General features: G+C 41.4%; 1 protein-coding gene across 3 annotated transcripts in view; it reads right to left on the bottom strand.

Annotated features, from left to right (window-relative positions):
- sorcs2 (sortilin-related VPS10 domain containing receptor 2) overlaps positions 1–21,494 on the bottom strand; it is a 385,062-nt gene extending 363,568 nt beyond the window's left edge. For all 3 annotated transcript variants that reach the window (XM_085451748.1, XM_085451747.1, XM_085451749.1), the window contains exon 1: positions 21,017–21,494. In XM_085451748.1, coding sequence (XP_085307874.1) covers positions 21,017–21,352 — 336 coding nt within the window. In that variant the 5' untranslated portion in view covers positions 21,353–21,494. The remainder of the gene's footprint in view (positions 1–21,016) is intronic.
- Positions 21,495–21,811: the final 317 nt, after the last annotated feature.

Below are 21,811 nucleotides of genomic sequence, written 5' to 3'. Positions count from 1 at the left end.
GAGAAGAGGAAAATGTGGCATTTTGCATTTTTCTGAAAGAGAAGGTTGGAAAGGGGGATTGTTTGTTCTCCTTGGGTGCTGGGGGGCTTTCAAATTTAAGCAGAGAGGAGAATCTCATTACCTGAGTGATGCACCGCCTGTGTTTACACACATAATTCCAAAGAGGCTTCAACATTCCTTCATTCACTCACCTCGCTTTTTCTTTCTTGGTCAGAAGAAAACAAGTTCCAATTGTAATAATAAACAGACCTTCTCAAGCACAGAGAGAGCGTTCAAATGTCTCTTTTTCCCAGAGCAGGGCTGTCACAGAGAGGGTGCTTCAGTAGAATTACTTCTCTGAAGTTTGTCCCCAACGAGAGCACTTGAGAAGGTAAGAACAATAAGGTAAGCCACGAGGAAGAAAACTGTCTCTCTATATTGTGGAGTAGCATGGGCCAGTAAATAATTGTGTGTGTATGTGTGTGTGTGTTGTTACTGCTTTTGATTTGTTTTATTGTTGTTGTTGTTGTTTTTTGTTTGGGGGTGGGGTGAGGTGGGGTGGGGGGGCATGTATGTAGAAAAGTCATCTACATGCTGCAGCTGTTTACTGTCACCAGGGGGCAGTGTCACAAACCCTGTGAACTCTTCTTGGTTATGCTGTTGTTGGTCGTTCCCAGCCAGGAAAAGATCAGACTTATACCAAATTAAGAGCTGAAAAGTTAGCAGCCGTTCTTTTAATATCTTTAAATATTTCCGCGCTTTTCCCACTCATGCTGAACTCTACAATCACCTCCTTTCTGGTTGCAGCTCATTTTTCAACCAGTCAGCATTCAACTTATGCACAGTATCATCTACATCAGGCTACAAGCTGTGGGGATTTTGGAGGACTACACACAAGCATGTTTGCAAAGGCTGCATGAAGGCAAATACCAATGAAAATTGGCAAAATTGCTATGACATAAATTTGCCAAAAGGTCATAAAGTATTGTTAAAGTTTTGTACACAATGATATTTATTTATTCATTAAATAAATCAAGCAATGTGTGCACCCCAGATGTTGAGGAGCAGCGGCTCTACTCTGAGCCCCTCCCAAATGGCAGAGCTATTCACCCTATCTCTAAGGGAAAGGCCAGCCACCCTTTGGAGGAAGCCCATTTCTGCCGCTTGTATTCGCGATCTCGTTCTTTTGGTCACTACCCACAGCGGCGTAGATCGACCGGTAAATTGAGCGCTTCGCTTTTACACTCAGCTCTCTCTTTACCACAACACACCGGTACGGCGTCCGCATCACTGCAGCCACTGCACCAATCCGTCTGTCGATCTCCCGCTCCCTTCTCCCATTATTCGTGAACAAGACCCCGAGGTACTTAAACTCCTCCACTTGGGGCAGGGTCTCGTTCCTGACCCGGAGTGGGCACTCCACCCTTTTCAGGCTGAGGACCATGGCCTCAGATTTGGAGGTGCTGATTCTCATTCCCACCGCTTCACACTCAGCTGCGAACCGTTCCAAAGCGAGCTGGAGGCCATCACCTGATGAAGCCAACATGACCACATCATCTGCAAAAAGCAGAGATGAGATCCTGAGACCACCGAAGTGAAAGCCTTCCGCCACTTGGCTACACCTATAAATTCTGTCCATAAAAATTATGACCAAAATCGGTGACAAAGGGCAGCCCTGGCGGAGCCCATCACCCACCGGGAACAAGTCCGACTTATTGTCGGACCAAGGTCTTGTAACGGTCGTATAAGGACTGAATGGCCTGTAGCAATGGGCCAGACACCCCATACTCCCGGAGCACCCCGACAGGACCACCGTGGGACACGGTCGAATGCCTTCTCCAAGTCCACAAAACACATGTAGACTGGTTGGGGCAAACTCCCATGTGCCCTCGAGTATCCTCAAGAGGATAAAGAGCTGGTCCAGTGTTCCACGACCAGCACGAAAACCGCATTGTTCCTCCTGTATCCGAGGTTCGACTAACGGACAGACTCTCCTCTCCAGCACCCTGACATAGACTTTCCCAGGGAGGCTGAGGAATGTGATTCCCCTGTAGTTGGAACACACGCTCCGGTCCCCTTTCTTAAAGATGGGGACCACCACCCCGGTCTGCCACCACCTCGGTCTTTTTTGCAGTTAGTGGGAAAAAAATGAGTCAACAAGAAAACATCAATGCATCATCATCATGCGAGAATTAGAGGTCATCCAGGCCTTTGTCTTTAAGACATCCTTGTAATTTAAGTAGTTGATTTATATTATGTAACTTCATGGAAAAATAAAGCTTGGTATCATCTGCATAATGATGAAAATGCATGGTTTTCTAATAATACTGCCAAAGTTAAGGATGTATAATGTAAAAAGTATTGGTCCCAGCATGTAAGCCTTTGAAGCTCCATGACTAACTGTAGAGAATGAGCAAGACTCCCCATTTGCCTGCACAAATTGGAATTTATGCAGCGCAGTTCCTTTACCAATGGTCTGTTGTAATCTCTGTAGTAAAATATTGAATTGAATGCTGTGCTGAGATGTAACAGGACAAGCAAAAAAAAAAATGTCAGAGGCCATAACAAGATTGTTTCTGTGCTACGATTTACTCTAAATCCTGACTGAAACTCTTCATATAAACCAGTCATCAGAAAGGATCAGGTGATGGTTTAATAACTACTCTTAAAAATTTGTCTAAAATTAGCCAAGACAGCTGAATCAAGCAATTACGTAATAGTTTCATCACCTGTTAGCATAGAAAAAGAGTAAATTTGTGTTTGGTCAATTATTTCTTTGTTGTAACAATGCTTCTTGGCAATAAATCTGTTTGGCATTGGCAGAGAAGATTTGGCAAGTTTGTCATTGGCACAACTCACATACTCAACTCTGCTGCTCAACCTGCAAATGCATTTTCTGTACAAATGTGGCAGACGTGTAGGAATGGGTTCTAAAATGCAAAGAAATCTGAGTGATCAATAAAACTCCCTGCCAACTAATTTTGCCAGGGAGTGACAAGATAAAATATCACTCGTGTACATATTCTGCACTTATAATAATTTATTCCATATGACTCACATGTAGCCTGTGGCGTTATTGTCAGCTTTTATGCTGATAGAGAAGAGGATTATCATGCAGTAATAAGTGCCTGAAGGTGGATACAGCGCTGCACCTCTGCTCTTTTTTAGTTTTAGGATTTTGGAACTTTTTGCAGACACCATGATATCAAGGTTGCATTTTGGTGTTTCTTCGTAGGATTTCTTGTAATAGTTTAGCTTTTTTTCTGCATTTCAGGCCTTTTAACAGTTCCTTTTTTGTTTGCTTTATTTGGAATATATGTGCTATCTTCTGCTTCCTAACCAGAACTGCAGAACTGTGTTAGAAAGAAGGAAAAAGAAGAAATACTTGTGCTTATTGGTGCATCCATAGATGGATACCTCACACTAAAACATCTCAGCTCCATTTTAAAAGCCACATAATCACCCCTGGTTTGTATTTAAGACTATTTTTAGAATCTTGCCAACTTCTTCTTTTACAATGCAGACTGGAATCACCTGATGCCACTGTAGTGACAAGCTGCACTCCAAACATTAAGTGAATTTGTCGCTGCTTTGCATCTTTGCTTTGACTCACTGTCACACATCTCCTTTCAATCAACCAAAAGTAAACCACACAGAGAGGACGAGAGCCACAGGGAGAGCGCAAGCTGCAAGTAGCAGCCTGGGAGCCCGTTATATTGTTGCCAGCGTCAGATCACAGCGCATGGCCTTGTCTTTTTCATGTAAAACAACCACTGTTTTTGACAGCACATTTGTTAAAAACCAACCGAGGAGTATGCAGAGTTTAGATAAAAGAAGCCTCAGTGCACAGTTACTGGTTGCCTGTTCTCCTTTTTTCCCTTCTTTCATTTCCTTTCCTCCCACACATGCTCGCCACCAACACCACACCTCCCATGATACACCGGTGTGCTAATTGCTATCAACATGAGTCACAAACATTCAGCCCACTTTTTTTTTTTTTTCAGGGAAAGAGAATTATTACTGGCAAGTTTCATGTCCATCAACACATGGATAATTCCTGTTTTCACTGCTTCAAATCGACTTGTGTGTAGGTGTGTGTCAGTGTGCGAGCACAGCTAGAGAGAACATCACTCCTGAACATGGGAGGCAAGGTTGCTTTGAATTGCACCTGGACATTAGCATTAAGGTAAATTTTCACCCAATCAGGAAAGCAGCAAAACTATGAAACTACATCAACTATAAAATAATTTCTCTAAAAACGCAAAATTGGGTTCCTTGGATGTAAACCTGAAGAAGCTCCCTTGCAATTTTCTGAAATCCATTTACACAGATTCTCACAATGATAAAAAGAGCATTTCAGAGAATCCTCAGAATTCCCAGTTTGAAAAGTATGTCGTTCATCCACAAGGAATTACCAGAGAACCTTTAATTAATGCTGTTTTAAGTAAAAGAAAGGGTGTGAAAAATCGAATTAACTGCTAATTAACTTGATTCGCTTCAAGGAAAGTCTGAGTGAATATTAGCCAGAAGGAGTGCATGACTGAGCCTCATAGAGCCTTTAAAAATGAAGGAGAAAACTTTCATGATGCGAGGTGCTCCTAAACAATTAAATATAAGTAGATGAATCCACATTACCCAGGCAAGACTAGTGTATTTAAAAAAAACTAAATATTGTCAAGAAGTTATAATTTATTTGAATTAAGTACATTTTCATATATTCTATATTCATTACACATAAATTCAAATATTTTAGAGTGTTTTTGTGTAAATTTAATTACATTTATAATTCAAATTTTAATTTAATTTGTAATTTTGATGATTATGGCTCATGAAAATCAGAAAGCCTAAGATCATTCGTTAAAAACCCCAATTCATTTAAAAAATAATTGTTTTTATTTCTTTTGATAAGCACATTAAGTTTACATGGAATGAAATGTGCAATACACATAAACTTTATATTGACATCAGTGCAGCATGACGGGTATGGAATGCCAGGACTGACATAATGAATTAATTAAATACACCATTAAATAATTAATTATGTGGCAATAATTAAATAAAATTGGAAATAATTAATAAAAATGGGAAATAAACAATTAAATAAATATTTTTGACACATTTAATTAATTAATTATTTATTTCACATTTTAATTAATTATTGACACATTTAAATTATTTAATGTTGTATTTAATTAATTCATTTTGGCACACTTGACTCCTTCAGGTCTCACCATGAAATAATTTTATCTGTCAACCTCACCCATCAAACTCAGGGGGCGGGGCTAACGCTGATCGAGTCAAAACCATTGCTTTGGCCTGGTGGCCATTGTTTTTAGAAGGTGTTTCTGCACACCAACAACCGGCATGTGGAAACTGACAGAACTGTACTTTAAAAAGCCCTATTTGTGTGTCAACAAATACACTTTTAATATTTTTTAGCCGAGAATGTAGTGGTTTAATCTTCAGATATCTGGTTGGTTTGTCAAGATAGAGCCTCTTTGCAAAAGTGAAAACATCTGAACAAAAGTGCTCAGATGTTTTCAGAGACGTATTTAATTAATTCATTACATCAGCCCTGGTGTTCCATAGATGTGGAGGCAATCAGCTTGTGGCACAACTAAGGCGTCACTGAAGCCCAAGTTGAGTGTTTCTCTGCTTCCACTTCATTTGTCAGCATATGGAAGTATGACACACCCTAAATTCTTCTTGTAGATGGCTGCATCGCCTGTGTTTGATGGGGGTTTGTCCACTGTGGTTGTCCACTGTGTTTCATGTGGTTTGTCCACATGAACCACAGTGGACAAACCCCCATCAACACTAGCAAATGACATGGCATCCAAGTCTCAGACTGGGGAATTCATGTTTTCTTTTTTTTTTTTTTTTAAGATTTCTAGTGGACTCCGAGGTAAGGTGCAAAAAAAAAATTTGAACTTAAAAAAATTAATAAATAAAAATCAAACATAATGGTGAAGTTTTAAACTTTGAGCATTTACTATGTATTTTTGTACTTGCCTTCAGCAATTGCCACCCAAAACAAGGACAATTCTTCTTGATGCCTGGCTTGTGTGAAAAGCTTCATGCTGTTGTTGTACAAATGGCTTACAAAAGAAAATGAAAATAAACCCGGTCCACAGGGAGAGGTGGGATTCAGATTCTGAGGGGGGCTGATAGAAAGGCAAAGGCTTAGCACAAAGGAGGGAAGATCCAATCTCTAAGTGTGTTACTGTGAACGCGAAATACTGGAGAAACCCTGCTGGACTGCATTTCACAATTCTCAGAGGGGCGCTATAGGGAGAGCTTTCCCACTAGTCCTCCAGTGGCTGGAGGCAGGCAGACATTTCCCACCACCCCTCACGCACACAACATACAACAAACCTACAGAAATACAGCAAGCGTTATATATCTATGCATTGTAATTTCCATAAAACTGTGTGAAAAGTTAACTGGTCTTTTTAAGACTTCATTTTCAATAATCTGTTGACAGTTTTTTTTTAAAAATTTACACCCAAAAGGATAACACTCATGAAGAGGCCAATGAATATAATATAATATAATATAATATAATATAATATAATATAATATAATATAATACAGTATATGTAAGTGGCTGTCCTTGGGACACAAATAAAATTCATATTTGTGAACTTTATCTGCTTTAGATCACAAGACACCGGTTATAACACTGCGTGTAACACTTATATTTTTGCCTAAGTAACCAGTAACCAAGTGACAGTAAAAGTGTGCAAAGTGCTCAATGAAGCATCCAGTGGGGAACGTGCTTGTGCTCTAATCTACTCGAAATGCTTTCATGATAAATCTAATTTATCATGAAAGCATTTATCCTCTGGACACTGTGAATACAAAGGTTTAGTCCCATAAAGTCTTTGGTAATGAATCTTGATCTAATATGGTGTTTGTCCTAATTGTGAGAGAGGTCAGCAGACCACTAAACTTATAATGAAATCACGCAAAGAGAACCATAAATCCAAAAATGGGAAATTTCATGCTGGTCGTCCAGATATCTGACTTGGCTGAGACAAAGACTAACAAATATTGTCAGAATCCAATACGATGGTTGCCACAAAGCCAAAGGTCACATTCCTTTGTTACTGAAAAGTTCACGTTTGGAGGTACAAGGGTTTCACCTGACAATCTCAATATGACTGGCATATATTTATGCCAGAGCTCTACATAAAATATGCAGGACCTCAGAGACGTGCATGGTGAGGGGCCATTCTAAATTCATATCAGGAACCAAACCACTGGAAGACCCTGACAGGATTCCAATGTGGGTTACCAGGGCAACACGAACAGGAACGTTCGACCATGACAGCTGAGCTGCAGAAGATGTTGAGAGGAGCACAAAACAACAGGGGAACGAAGCAGAAAAGAAAGCCCTCTGTTTACAGGGACAAATCTGGAAAAACAATGAGCACATGCTGAGAATATTTTTGCACCGTAACAAAGGGCTGAAAATTTGAATGTTCAAGCAGACGAGGGGCTTTCTTGTGTCCTGCAGTTTGCCAACTAGCTGTTTTGGCAGCCACTCTGGTAACCAGTATCCCTCTGATCCATTGCATGTACAAATATACAAGTAAACACACATCTTTAATAACTTTAAAGTCTTTGAAGGTTTCCAGCCAGAAAACAAGTTAAAGAGCATACAGGAAAAGAGAATAATTGTATAACAATGCACCTCACATACAGAGCAAGCAGTCTGTGAGCACTGACGCCAGCAGCCTCAGAATAGCCTCCAACTCAAAGGTGATTCGATGCTTTTATTTAGCTCCTGGGCAACCAGCATCTGCCTGGTGTCACTGAACACTTAATTAGACAGTAACACTACAGTAGCATGCTGCCTCATGTACTTTTCCAAGGTCTTGTTAGCAAGTTAACCATAGCATTGAACTGGCAAACACTACCTACCGCCAAGTGGCAAAGAGCAGCCATGTGCCAACACTGATGAAGGCTTCGGATAAATATCTTATTGAACAATGAGCTTGATGGTCTGCTGTGCTTTTATTTTTCAGATAATTAACTTGCACTTGTAGTCTGTGTTAATTGTGCCAATAGATATATGCACATCGTGCTTCAAACTCAGGACTATTACCATCTCTGCAGTGTTAGATAGCCAGATTAGATTTAAGTGATGTGGTCGTGAGTAGCTAAACCTGACACTGGTTTAAGTTACATATTTATGCTGGTATGTTTTTGACTTCAACCACTTAAATGGTTATAATATTCAGAAAGTAACAAAAAGGCAAGTTTACTTAGAATGTTTGCCTTATCATGTATTTTCACTTAGTATAAAGATCTTTGTTTCACCAATATAAAGATCTCCACTGGCACCAAGAGTAATGAAGCACCTCAGTCAACTTCTGAAGGGAATTCTGAAAAATTATAATCTTACTCCTTCACTGTGATTAATGGATTTGGTCACAATAGCAATCTATTTTCATGATAAAGAACATAAATCATCAAAATGTCAACTGTCATGTTGTAGATGGAATTAGTATGAAACAATAATAGTGTAGTCACAGACAATTCCCGTGTTTTGCATGCTGGAATATAGCTGGATATCCCAAAGAAATTCTGGTCATAATCCACTGAGAAAATATTGAACTAACATTATTATTCTGCAAAAGTGGCTTAGACTTTTTGTAATTCAAAATATAGCTTTTGGAACATTTAATATTTTAAAGCAGTCCTGGGATGACATAAGATGACAGAGATATATCGTCCAAACCCTTACAGTAGCATTATGCACAGCAAGCATGACAATGAAGCCCGGAGCCATTCAATACTGTGGAGTGACACTGTGACATGCTTAGATGTGTCCTGAAGGCCTTGCTGGTTGGCAAGCGTGTTGTGGTGATAGTGCACTTTATAATTTGGAGACAGTGTGCGATTCATTTTAAACAGAGATAGAGGAGAAGTGAGCAAACAGCTCTGATGATTTACAGTCTGGGGTTTGGAGTATCTTTTTATCATTGTTTTTATTGCAGATTTTCCTTTAACACGACAGTGTCTCGACAGTAGACACAGAACAACAAAACAGTACAAACACAAAACGTACACAACAGCTCTTAAATAAGGCATAATACAAGATACAAAATACAAAATATAACATACAAGAGGTGGTGAGTCAGTCTTACAGCGCCCGGGTGGTGATCACGTGTGTAGTAGTCCTTTGAATAAGATAGCGGAAAGGTCCGGTCCAATATAGTCCAAAAAGGGGTGCCACATCCCATAGAACTGACCCACACTGTGGTGTATAACGTGTGTGAGGTATTCCAGAGGAATCAGTTCAAAAACTATTTTGCGCCAGCCACAGACAGTGGGAGTCCTATCGTTGATCCATTGTAAGAGGATATTTTTCCTGGCTGCAAATGTTAGAGTGTTATATAATCTTTTGTTGGCCGCCGCTTTTAGGCGGTCACTTGGAAGACCTAGAATCAGGGACAAAGGGTCCATCTCTATATCAACGTGGAAGATTTTCCCCAGTTCACCTGTAATGTCAGCCCAGTATTCTTGAAGCTTATAACAGGACCAAAAACAGTGAGTTAAAGTCCCTACATCAGTTTTGCACTTAAGACACACAGGGGAAAGAGAGCGGCTGAAGAGGTGTCTGCGGTGAGGGGATACGTGTAATCTGTGTAAAATCTTAAATTGGATTGCTCTTGTCCGAGTACAAATTGAAATCCTTTTTGCGAGAGACCAAACGGTATCCCACTTATCTTCATCTATGGTTACCGACAGTTCCCTCTCCCACACACCTCTAATCCCCTGCGCATCAGTGGTAGTCAAAGCATTAAGCACATGGTAAAATGAACTCAGAGACACCGTCAGCTGTTGCCCAAACAAAACCCTCTCAACATCAGATACTTCAGGGTGCTCAGCAAGGGTTGTATTGTGAGTGATATAGTGTCGTATTTGCAAAAAACGAAAGAAATCCTGTCTAGGCAAGCCGTAACTGTTGGTAAGCTGTTCAAACGACATGAGTTCACCACCCGAGAAAAGGTCACCAAGAGACTTAATATTCTTATCAGACAATCGTTGAAAGCCGGGGTCCAAAGAACCCGGAGGGAAAGCAGGGTTATTCATTATAGGGGTAAAGGTTGATGTTATTCTCGATCTTCCCTCAAGACGGCGGACAATTCGCCACGCTTTTAGGGTGTTGATTGTTACAGGATTTGTACAAAGGGCCTTAATTCCGTTAAAATCATTACAAAATAATAGATCGCTCAGTTTGCATTGTGACAGAGCTGTCTCAATATCCGACCAGATTGAGGTTTTACCCCTAACCCAGTCGCTCACAAATCTTAAATGGGCAGAAAGCTGATACAATCTAATATTAGGTAGATCCAAGCCGCCCCTGGAGCTTGGCAGATGCAACACTGCCATCTTGAGTCTGGGTCTGCGCTTGTTCCAGATGAAAGAGGTGAGCCAACCATTTATGTCCTTCAGTACTCTCTTAGAGAACAAGACGGGGATCATTTGGATAGGATACAATAGCCTGGGCAGCACATTCATTTTGATCAGGGCAATGCGTCCTAGCCAGGAGACAGGAAGTGACGCCCACCGCTCTAGGTCCTGTTTGAGTTTGCCAAATAAGGGTGTGAAGTTGGCTTTGTACAATTGGTCGAGAGACGGGGTAATAAAGATCCCCAAATACACAAATCCATTAGGAGACCATTTAAAAGGAAAGGAAGGAACAGTAGCCGGCATTGTGAAAAGAGTACCGAGAGGCATGGCCTCTGACTTAGCCAAATTGATTCTATAGCCAGAGAAATGGCTAAACCTGTCAATCACCTCAATGAGACTGGGTACGGATGTTACAGGGTTAGTCAAAAGAATCAAGATGTCGTCCGCGTATAAGGTTATTTTATGACACAGCTGTCCAATCTCTAAACTACGTATTGTGGGCGTCGCCCTTATGGCCTCAGCAAGAGGCTCTATGGCCAGAGCGAATAGAAGGGGCGATAAGGGGCAGCCCTGCATAACTCCCCTATGAGTGTTGAAGTAATCAGACCTAAGTCCATTAGTCAGGACTGCTGCCTGTGGATTATTGTAGATAACTTTGACCCATTTTATAAAATTCTCCCCTAAGCCGAATTTGCCCAGAGTATACAACAAATAAGACCACTCAATTCTGTCAAATGCTTTCTCCGCATCGAGAGAAAGCACCAGGCCGTCAATAGATTCTTGCTTGAAAGCTACAATAGCGTTCAGTAAGCGTCTAACATTGGTGGCTGAGTTTCGACCCTTTATAAAGCCTGTCTGGTCCTCCCTTATCAGCACAGGTAAAAAATTTTCTAAGCGGGTGGCCAGAATTTTAGAAAGCAGTTTCCTATCTACATTCAAGAGGGCTATAGGTCTATAGGATCCGCACAAATCAGGACACTTCCCTTTCTTTAGAATTAGGGAAATGTTGGCTTCCTTCAGTGTCTGCGGGAATTCACCCGTAATGAAGGAGTGGTTGAACATATCAAGAAGCGGTTCCACAATAATATCCCGAAACTGTTTATAAAATTCACAACAGAAGCCATCAGGCCCTGGCGACTTTCCACTTCGCAGTGATTTAATAGCCTTAAACACTTCGGTCTTAGTTATAGGGCTGTTAAGGGCAGTCTTCTGTTCCTCTGACAAATTTGGTAAGTCGAATTGGGTGAAGAAATTATGCATCAGCTGCACCCCCTCCGGGACTTGTTGAGAAGAGTACAAGGCTTCGTAGAACTTCTTAACACAGTCATTTATCAGTTTGTTTTCATATATCTTGTGGCCACCTTCATCAGATATCGCTGCAATGGTATTCGATTCTGCGCGCTTCTTAACATAGTACGCCAGACATTTACCGGCCTTATCTCCATGCTCGTAGAACCTCTGTCTGGTGTATTTAAGTTTCTTCTCTGCATCTCTGGTAAGAAGGCAATTCAGCGCTGACCTGAGTGCGGTTATTTCTTGCCATAATGGTGGTGATGGGGAGGCAATATATGTTTTCTCCTTATCCATCAATTCGCTCTCTAAAGATTTTTGTTCCTCCATCCGTTGTCGCTTCTTTGTCGCAGAATACGAAATAATTAGGCCCCTCGCATAAGCTTTGCATGTTTCCCACAAAACAGAGGCAGTAGTAGCTGAGGGGGTGTTGATATCCAAAAACGCTTTAAATTCTGCAGAGAAGTGAGAGGTAAATTCCTCATCCTTAAGAATAATGGTATTAAGCCTCCAGTGGCGGGACCTATGAAGCGCAGCTTTAAGATCGAGATCCATGATTACCCTAGCGTGATCTGAGATGATTATACTTGTTATGTCGCACGATACTACTGAACCTAAGTCAGTTTTCGGGAGAAAAAAGTAATCAATTCTAGTTTGGGACCTATGCGGAGCCGAAAAAAATGTGTATTGCTTATCGGAGGGGTGAGTATATCTCCAAGCATCCACAAGTCCAAACTCGTCGCATAGAGCATGAAGCGCTTTGGCCTGAGGAGAAGGAGTTGCAATGCTGTGTGGAAATCTGTCCATAAGCGGATTTAACATTAAGTTGAAATCACCACCAATAATAACGGTAGAGTTAGGAAGAAATGGGGCTAATTCCAGAAACATTTTGGTAAGAAAGGTAGTTGGGTGGGCAGGTGGAAAATAAACATTCAGTAATAAGATATTTTGGCCTTGCAAAACCCCTTTGACTATCACGTAGCGGCCCTTCAGATCCTTAACGCAATCAGTTACTACAAAAGGTACATTTTTCCTAATCAACACTGCCACTCCTCTACTTCTTGTAGTGAAGGATGAAAAAAACACTTGTCCATATAATCCTTGTTGCAACTTCAAGTGTTCATTATTATCAAGATGTGTCTCTTGTAACATAGCAACATCTACACCGTCCTTTCTTAGACAAGTAAATATCTTCCTCCTCTTAATAGGGCTGTGAACCCCTCGTACATTCCAGGTGCATATTCGCAGCCTACTCATTATTAGACTTATTCATGTATCACACAAAGCATATTGAGCCAAAGGGTTCACCACACCCTGGTTGAAAAAATAAATAAATAAAATAAAAATAAAAAAGGCATGAAAGAGCTGTGTGACGGAACATTCAAAGAACAGTGATTTGGCAACAGCCCTACTAAACATGTAGGGAAAAACCAATCTCCTCCTGCCCGTCGGGAAAGCCGAAGGGCATTGCACGCGCGTAACTCACGCCTACCCATAGACGAAAACACAGTCCGTCCGGTGCCCGATGGGGTGGAAGATTTCACCTGGTCGCTTATAAGCAGCGAGGACGAAAAAAAAAGAGTCATATACGCCTAGATTCGGCAAGTACTCACACCGGTTAATTAAGGCATAGTGTGAAGAAAAGGAGTACTCCGGTGGTTACGGGGATTCAGGGCAGCGAGTCCGCGTAGGACGCAGCTGCCTCCGGTGTGTTAAATCTCTTCTCCTTGCCGTTGGCAAACAGTCTCAGTGTGGCGGGGTAGAGAAGCGCATAATCCACATTCTTCTTCCTCAGGCAGCTTTTCACCTCGTCGAAAGCCTTGCGTTTCTTGGCTACCGCCGCTGAATAATCATTAAAGAAGGAGACTTTGATCCGACTTGTTGGTTGGTTCGGCTGCGTAGCCAGGCGCCGAGCTGCGGCCATCACACGTTGTTTATCAGCAAAGTTGTGAAGCTTCATAATGATGGGTCTGGCGCGCTGGCTGGGGCCCGGCCTCGGTGCTAGAGAGCGGTGAGCGCGGTCTAGTTTGATCTTCCCATTTTTAGTTGTGAGCTCGAGATAGGAGGGGAGCCATGACTCCATGAAGGCGACAACATCATTTCCCTCCGTGCTGGAGTATCTTTTTAAGCAGGACCAATGAGGACAGACAAGATAAATGACGAGAAAGGCTCTCCTCACATGTGCAAACAATTTTCCACCGCAGAACGACCAGGGGCCAAATAACCTGTCTGTTCAGTATGTGAAGCGTGAACAAATGCCTTTCACATTAAGTCAGGACCCAAGAGACCCAAATGTGTGTGTGCACGTGCATGTTAAGAATATGGCCACGTATTGTTACAGCTTGGACGTGTGTGTGTCCATGTGTACACACCTGCATGAGCCATGATTTTGCATGCAAATAAAGGAAAGCAACCTTATTATGAAACCGGCTCCCTCTAAATACTCTATTTAAATTCAACCAATATGATGTTTAGATAAGACGTATGCAGCAGACAGATAATCCCCAGACCCAACTGACTGAAATGATGCATGCAATCTGAAGATGGTGTAAGCAAGGTATCCAATGGGGATGGTGTATTAAAGGTGGTATTACCTACAATTCTGTAATATGCAACGCAAAGACAACAGTTAATGTGGACGATAACATTGACATTAATACTATCAATTGAGGAATAGACTGAAAATGGTGAAAAGAAGGATGAGTATACTTAGGTAGTTATTCTATGTGCAATGACAAGGAGCATAACAGAGGTAAGTGGAAACAGCTATTCACTGCTATGAGCTTCTCACTTTGGGGAGCTGTGCATCACTTAGACTTAACTTTGACTCCTGATCTAGAGCCATCTTTAGGTTGACATTAGGACTTTTGGTTGTGCTACTACATATTCGCTACAGTTGCCGGTTCAATTCCAGCCAGAGGTACAAATCCCCCTTTGGGTTTGCTTTGGGAAGGGCATCTGGTGTAGAACTGTGCCAATTCAAACATGCAGCGCCAACTGCTGTGGGACCCTTGTGACAAGGAAGCAGCTGAAAATAGCTTTTAGTCATGCTACTGAAAGTGGTACATCAGCTTTGGGCAGAGGAATGTAAAATGTAATTAAATAGATTGTGACAGATTTCCACTCAGTCACTTTGAGTCAATATCTGACCGATATTCTATATAAGAAATTATTTGGTTGCACCCCTAGTTAGTAATGTGGTTTGCATCCAAATTCAGTGTTGGGACGGTTACTTTTAAAATGCATTCCACTACAGATGCCCCAACTACATTCATGTAGTTGGGGCATCTGTAGTGGAATGCATTTTAAAAGTAACCTGCTCTGTGCTTTATTACTATTACTGAAGGTTACTCGCCATACCAATACCAACTAGATTTTTAAATCTTAATATAAAACGAGTAACAGGAGGAGGGTGGACATTAGGTAAGGCTGCACTTTTTGCAGCGATCTCGTATAGCAAACTATTCTGCGCGTATATAAAACAGATCCGCGGCTCCGAACCGTAGTAAAGGGATCTCTGGCTAATAAGTTGGGTTCCGTGTCATGCTTGTAGCCGAAAACTGCCTATTGCCTTCATATTAAATCATTTGTAAAAATATTTTTTCATGTCATTATGCGTTAGAGCCTCGGCGTGGAATTACCAAAAATAGAAAGAGCATAGCCTAACATACGAAACAGGAAAAGACCGCCGTGTAATCAATTTATTTCAACAAAGTAACTGTATTCTGAATACCAACTTTTTAAATAGTGGAATTAAATGGAATACAGTTACTCATATTTTGTATCTTAAATACATAAAGCTGGTACATGTATTCCATTACTCCCCAACACTGTCCAAATTGTTCCATACGTACATTGTGGACAGCTTTCCAGTCAGTCACAGATTAGCATAGAGAAACCGACAACCATTTAAACTTAAGAGCAACTTCGAATCACCAGTTTACCTAACCCTACTAACTGCAAGCTGTGGGAGGAAGCTGGGGTACCAATGTATACAGGGGAGTGCAGGCAAAGCCCACATAGTCCACCCAGGACAAATGGCGGAATTGAACCTAGAAGTTTATTGCTACAAATCAACAGTGCTAATCACTGCATGACCATGCTGCCCAACATTCAGCATACAACAAAAAATATATAAATTCTGCTTTACTCCAAAATGTGGCCTTAGGATTAGGGTTAGGTTTAAAGACAGAGTGAGCAGGAGTTTTCAGACCACAGTGGTCTTCAAAGTGGTCTTCTCTCCTGAGCCTGGTTCTGCTGGAGGTTTCTTCCTGGTAAAAGGGAGTTTTTCCTTCCCACTGTTGCCAAAGTGCTGTCTCATAGGGGGTCACATGATTGTTGGAGTTTTTTTCTTTATGTATTATTGTAGGGTCTACCTTACAATATAAAATGCCTTGAGGCGACTGTTGTTGTGATTTGTATAAATTTAAAAAAAATCAACAACAGCACACATAGGCTTGCAAATTTAAAAGCAGTGTGACTGACATGCCAATGTTATTGCCACAAAACAATCAATCCACAAAAAATGTATAGAGAAACTCCACTAAATATTGAGGGCTGTTTCCCAGCCAGTACAGATCCGCACATCAGGGACACACATGTAGACATTAATGCTTCACATCACCACAGAGAGGACCTAGAAATAAAGGGAGAGAAATAAACACAGAATTCCCCCAGGCTAGTCGACAAGTCAAGGAGAGAGATCCGAGGGAGAGAATCACAAGGAGAGTGCTTTCAATAACGGAGGTTTCCATCATTCAGAAGTCTGGTATAACCACTCCATCCAAAGTGACTCCAGTTCAGAGCTTCCCTAAACCTGCATTCTTTTAATAATCCGCAGGGAGCAGATCCTCTGGCTTCTAGAAGAACTTCAGTTGTATAAAATTCAGATACCTTAACCTATGACTCAGGCAAACACTTTCCTGATGTATCTGTGATCTTTATTGTTAGTCTGAAGTCTTATTGGTTAAAACATAATATTAATTTAGTACATTTTTCAACTTGATCAACATCATGAGTTAAATGCTGTCTCATTTTCAGTTTATGGAAGAACTAAAGCAATTTAATGGACTATACATCATTAGTAGTGTCATATAGCAATCACTCCATATCCAATATAATAGTAATATAATAGTGAGATATGTGAATATACTTTTCTTTGAACATTTCTCTGAATATGAGCAGTATTTGGGAAAAACACAATCAGTCACTGGGTAAATAAATGTATGTGGTGCCATTGCAAATAATTTGGTGAGTTCTCTTGTATACTTGAAAGGGGAGAATTTTCTTATCATTAATAACAACTTGATTTCCATGAAAAGCAATTAAGAATTTCATCACAATGGTTACTTTAGCAGCAGGAGCAGGTTTAAATAGTGAATTTTAACATTGAGAAATAACTCAATGTTAGTGCAGATAAAAGAATTCAATCAACCTGAAAGAGTGCGATATAACAAGCCTGCTGCTTTGTTTTCTCTTTCATACAGTTGGGTCCATAAATAGTTGGACAGTGAACTTTTTGAACTTTTTTTTAATCTTGGTTCTGTACATTAGCACTATGAATTTTAAATGAAACAACTCAGATGCAGATGAAGTGAAGACTTTAAGCTTTAATTTAGTAGGCTGAACTAAAAAAAAAGAGGAACTCCTAAACCCTTCCTCCAATTTGAATGTGGGCGATCGTGGCTCAAGAGTTGGCAGTTTGTCTTGTAATCGGAAGGTTGCCAGTTCGAGCTCGGGATCGGACAGTCTCAGGTGTTGTGTCCTTGGGCAAGATACTTCACCCGTTACCTACTGGTGGTGGTCAGAGGGCCCGGTGGCGCCAGTGTCCGGCAGCCTCACCCCTGTCAGTGCGCCCCAGGGTGGCTGTGGCTACAATGTAGCTTGCAATCACCAGTGTGTGAATGGGTGAATGACTGAATGTAGTGTGAAGCGCTTTGGAGTCCTTAGGGACTAAGTAAAGCGCTATACAAGTACAGGCCGTTTACCATATCCTCAAATGAAAGCTCGCATTTTACACATTATATCCAAGTCCGTTATATAACTATAATTGGAATACGTGTATGTGTCAGTAAACAGGTAAAAAACTACACTTGTACACTGTATTTACTTAATGAGAGATGCAGACATATAATACACTGGATAATCAGCTAAGTAGTACTGGTTAATTTATTTCTTTATTTTGGTATTATTTTATCTTCTCAGTCTTTTGTGGTTCATGAATATTTTCAAGGAGCTGTGACCTTTAACATGTTCTGTTTTGGATTATTAAATACCAATTAGGTAGAACTTGGACTGAAAATAATTTTTACTGCTTCACTGATTCTGTCTGGATCTAAATTCCACCTCTTCTCACTGCTCTGTTGTTCTAAAGCAGCCTCTCTCACACACATATAACTGTGTTCTCTGTTCTTCAAAGACACCTCTGGAGGTAGCCTGAGGGAAGGCTCTTTTATGCTTTAAGCCATCAATTGACCAATCAAGGATTGCCCAAGAAAAGTGACAGTTGCCACGGGGACAGAAGAGAGTACACAGAGCAAACTATTTTTAATGACAGCACTTTTACTATAAAGGTACCTGAATAAGTCTAAAAAACACTTTGTAGTCTGGCCAGAAGTTGACGGGGCCCAGAACAGCATATACACATTACATGCAATAATTAGCCTGAATAACTAAAGGAAGGCGTGCATGTTATCCTTTTTTTAACTGCTAGGTGGTCTCTATTACATCTCTGACAAGCCATCATCAAGACCGATGCGACATCTGAAGTCTTCTGCACTCCTGACCCTTTCATCAAGGAATTACATTTGGAACATCAAAGATGCAAAAATGACATCATGAAACATGAAGAGAGGCAGAAATTCCTTTTTCCCTTCCATCAATCTGCTTGCTGTTCATAAATGTCAGCCTTAGGGAAATTGAATGGCACCATTTTTCTGTGTTTATTAGGCTGGGATGACCTTTCAGAGTACATACCCACACCAAGTTAATTGAAGATAAGTCAAACTTGGAGTTCCAATGGCTGGCAGAGTCTGAGCGCTAAGATCCCCGAGGATACATTGCCTCGATTAAAAGAAAAGAAGAAGAAGAAGAGATGAAGACAGGAAGTTCATTGCAAGATAGGCTTGAGTCCACTGGGAGAATGTCAATTTTTTATTACTTAAATGCCCCGTCTTAAATGCCAAAGTAGTATAATCCCACAAGTCATTACTGATTTGTGGCGAGTTGCTCTCAATAGTGATTTTGGGCTGTTTGTTTGAGCACATTCATTATTTCAAACCAGACTCTGATCTCAAACGGAAATTAAGAACTATATTTACTAAAGAATCAGTAAAATGTAATGTTGTCTGAATAAATAAATTAATTTTTGCTTTGATTTGTTGTGTTATTGATTTTAGGTAAAAAAGATAAAAAAAAGATATATTAATTATCTTATATATATTATTTATCAGGGCTTTGATAATCTTGTCAAAAGAGTGACATCTAGCTGCTTTAATGCCACCATTAAGTTAAGCTAATTAGTGCTAAAATTCCCAATGAAATCAAGCCTAGCGTGTTAGTTCATCCTTTCCAATTAGAATAAAAACATCAAAAGCAGATCTCACAAGCACGTACCATTAGAATTTTTAAAGAAACCATTTAAAACCAACCATTTTCAACCTGCTAAAAAAAAAGAACAGAAAAACATCATTGCAGGCTGAATTTAGCCAACCACTGCAACTGGAAAAACCCATATGGAAGCTTAAGGTTTAGACTTGGTTTCCACAAGTAATCCTTTAGAAAAGTTAAAAAACAACAACAACAACAACACAGCTGGAGACAAAGTATAGATTAAACTACTTAAAAATTTAGAACACTTTTGCATTCAAATCATGATTCCATCTCTCTCCCGCAGCAAACACCAGTATACTGTGCTTTCAAGAGCTCTAGCTACTGGCACTGACCTTAAATTCTACTTGCATTTCTACCCACCAACAAGCAGAGCTGCCTGCATCACCTTTAAATTCTCCTTAGCCTCCATAATCCTACATTTGTTACATTATGTTATTTAGCAATCAATTTGTTATGAAAGTTCAGGAAATTCCTCCTTCACATTATTTTTCCACCCCCAGGAGTGGTTACAGCTACTTCTAGGGACACATTTAATGTGATAGTCTGACAAAAAGGCTCTCATTCCAAGTGATGTCCCCACCAGACACCATTTTCCACCTCCCCACCCAGCCTCTGTCAATATACATCACAAAGACTACTCTTGTTTAGTGTAGCTGCTGTGATTAAAGTGAAGGCTAAGAAAAAACACAGTATGTTCTTAGAATAGCTGTATCATACTTCGGGCTGTTTCACCCACAACACAGATAATCTAAAAAATATGTCTATGTAGGCTATGGGTTTTGCTATTTTGACCCCTCTGACAGCATTTAATAATGCTGTCAGAGGGATCTATATCATATATATGCCACAAATGTCTGAAATCTGTCCTACATGTGCTTTATTTAAACGGCAGTGGCTGTGAAGGTGTAAAAAAGTTGCCTAGACCAAGACATCCATTTTCGTTTAAGCCAAACTGGGTTCCAAACCACAAATAAACAAGGCACTGCAAAATTCATGAATAAAAGGCTCCATCAATATTTCAGTCATGGCTTCATGTAACTAAATTAAGTACCCAGCTGTCTGTTTAGCGCGCACCCCTTGTCTCCACACTGGCTCCGTGCTCTCGGTGCGTCCTTGGACTTCCTAATGTCATGGTACACAATGGCACAGGAGGTTGTAATTCAAATTGGGGTCAGGGGACCCGGGGCACTAAGTGAACATTAAACCGCCTCCCATCCGGTTGGCCTCTGCCCCAAATTAAAATGAGCCATTTCTTCTTTTTACTTCAATTACGTTGCGTACGAAAAAAGGGGGTTCATAGTAAGGAATCCGGTAATAATACGTTCCATTATGAATGTTTGACTTTCTCTGAGCAGAATAAACAGACAATAACAAGATGTTCGTGACCCTGAGCCACCCCCACCCCCTGCACGAAGCCATTAAAAAGTCCCGATGCTTCAACAAAGCCCGGAGCCTTTAAACATCCACGGCGCCTCCAGGTGGACCACCTGGGTGCATAAAAACCACACCGTGCCTCTTCTCCCTGAGAGGCGCGCAGTGTGCGTCTGCAGCAGCCGCAGCAGCAGCCTACTGCGAGAACAATAACTTGTTTTTAGTGATGTGCGCTGACGCTGGAGTGACGGATGGTGGAAGGTGACAAAGAAGGGGCTATAGGGATGGTGCATGAACCAGTGGCTCGAGACGGGACAGGATGAGGAGAGAGGCTACTTACGCTGCTGTTCTCTCCTGTCCAGTGGACCATCGCCTGGTTGTGGGTCGCATCCCCTTTGAGCACGAACGAGCTGCTGAGCAGGGACATTTGTTTATCCCAGGACAGGGCTCTTCTGAAGCGGGGTGTGCTCCCCGCCCCGACTGCTTTCTGGCCCGGCAGGAAGCCTCTTTCTCCGCCGTTCAAGTCAAACGTGCGATCCTCCCAGCCTCGCCGGTTTAAAGCCACGCTGCCACAGCGCACGGGTCCCGGTAGTGCCATCCAGGCCGAGACGGTCAACAGAAAGACGCAGAGGTACGCAGCAGCTGAACCCGGTTCTTCGGGACGGAGAGGTGCCATGCTTTACGCCGTACTAGCGCCCGTAACGCGGAGACTGATGAAGAGACTGCTGATGCTTGTGGGAGATAGATAGGTGTATACTGTAAACCGAGGAAGAGAGAGTGAGGGAGGGATAGAGGGAGGGGAACTGGAGCGAAGTCAGACAGTGAGAACAACGTGGACGAGTCTCGGTGCCAAGTACGAACCACAGGACGATGCAGCGGTGCCATCTGCTGTCCTGCAGCTGTACTGAGCTCGCATCACTCCATCCATCTAAATAAAGAGTTCCAACATGACGGCAGCACTGCCTAAAATCACTGCCGTTATTTTTAACAACATTGTGTGTTTCTTGTTGGTTTCAAACTGAATTCGACCGTGATCAGTGTCACAGTGATCCACAACTGACGTAGTGGTGCAGTGGTTTAGTCTTCGCGACCTTCGTATGCTTATCTGCTGATGTCAGGGCATAGACTGATAATC

The sequence above is a fragment of the Copadichromis virginalis genome, linkage group LG3 (assembly GCF_057382275.1).
Source record: "Copadichromis virginalis isolate Kocher_CV1m ecotype Utaka linkage group LG3, C_Virginalis_male_GT1.1, whole genome shotgun sequence".
In the NCBI taxonomy this organism is placed as follows: Eukaryota; Metazoa; Chordata; class Actinopteri; order Cichliformes; family Cichlidae; genus Copadichromis; species Copadichromis virginalis.
The sequence above is the reverse complement of the archived record's forward strand: the minus strand, read 5'-3'. Positions and strand labels throughout refer to the sequence as shown.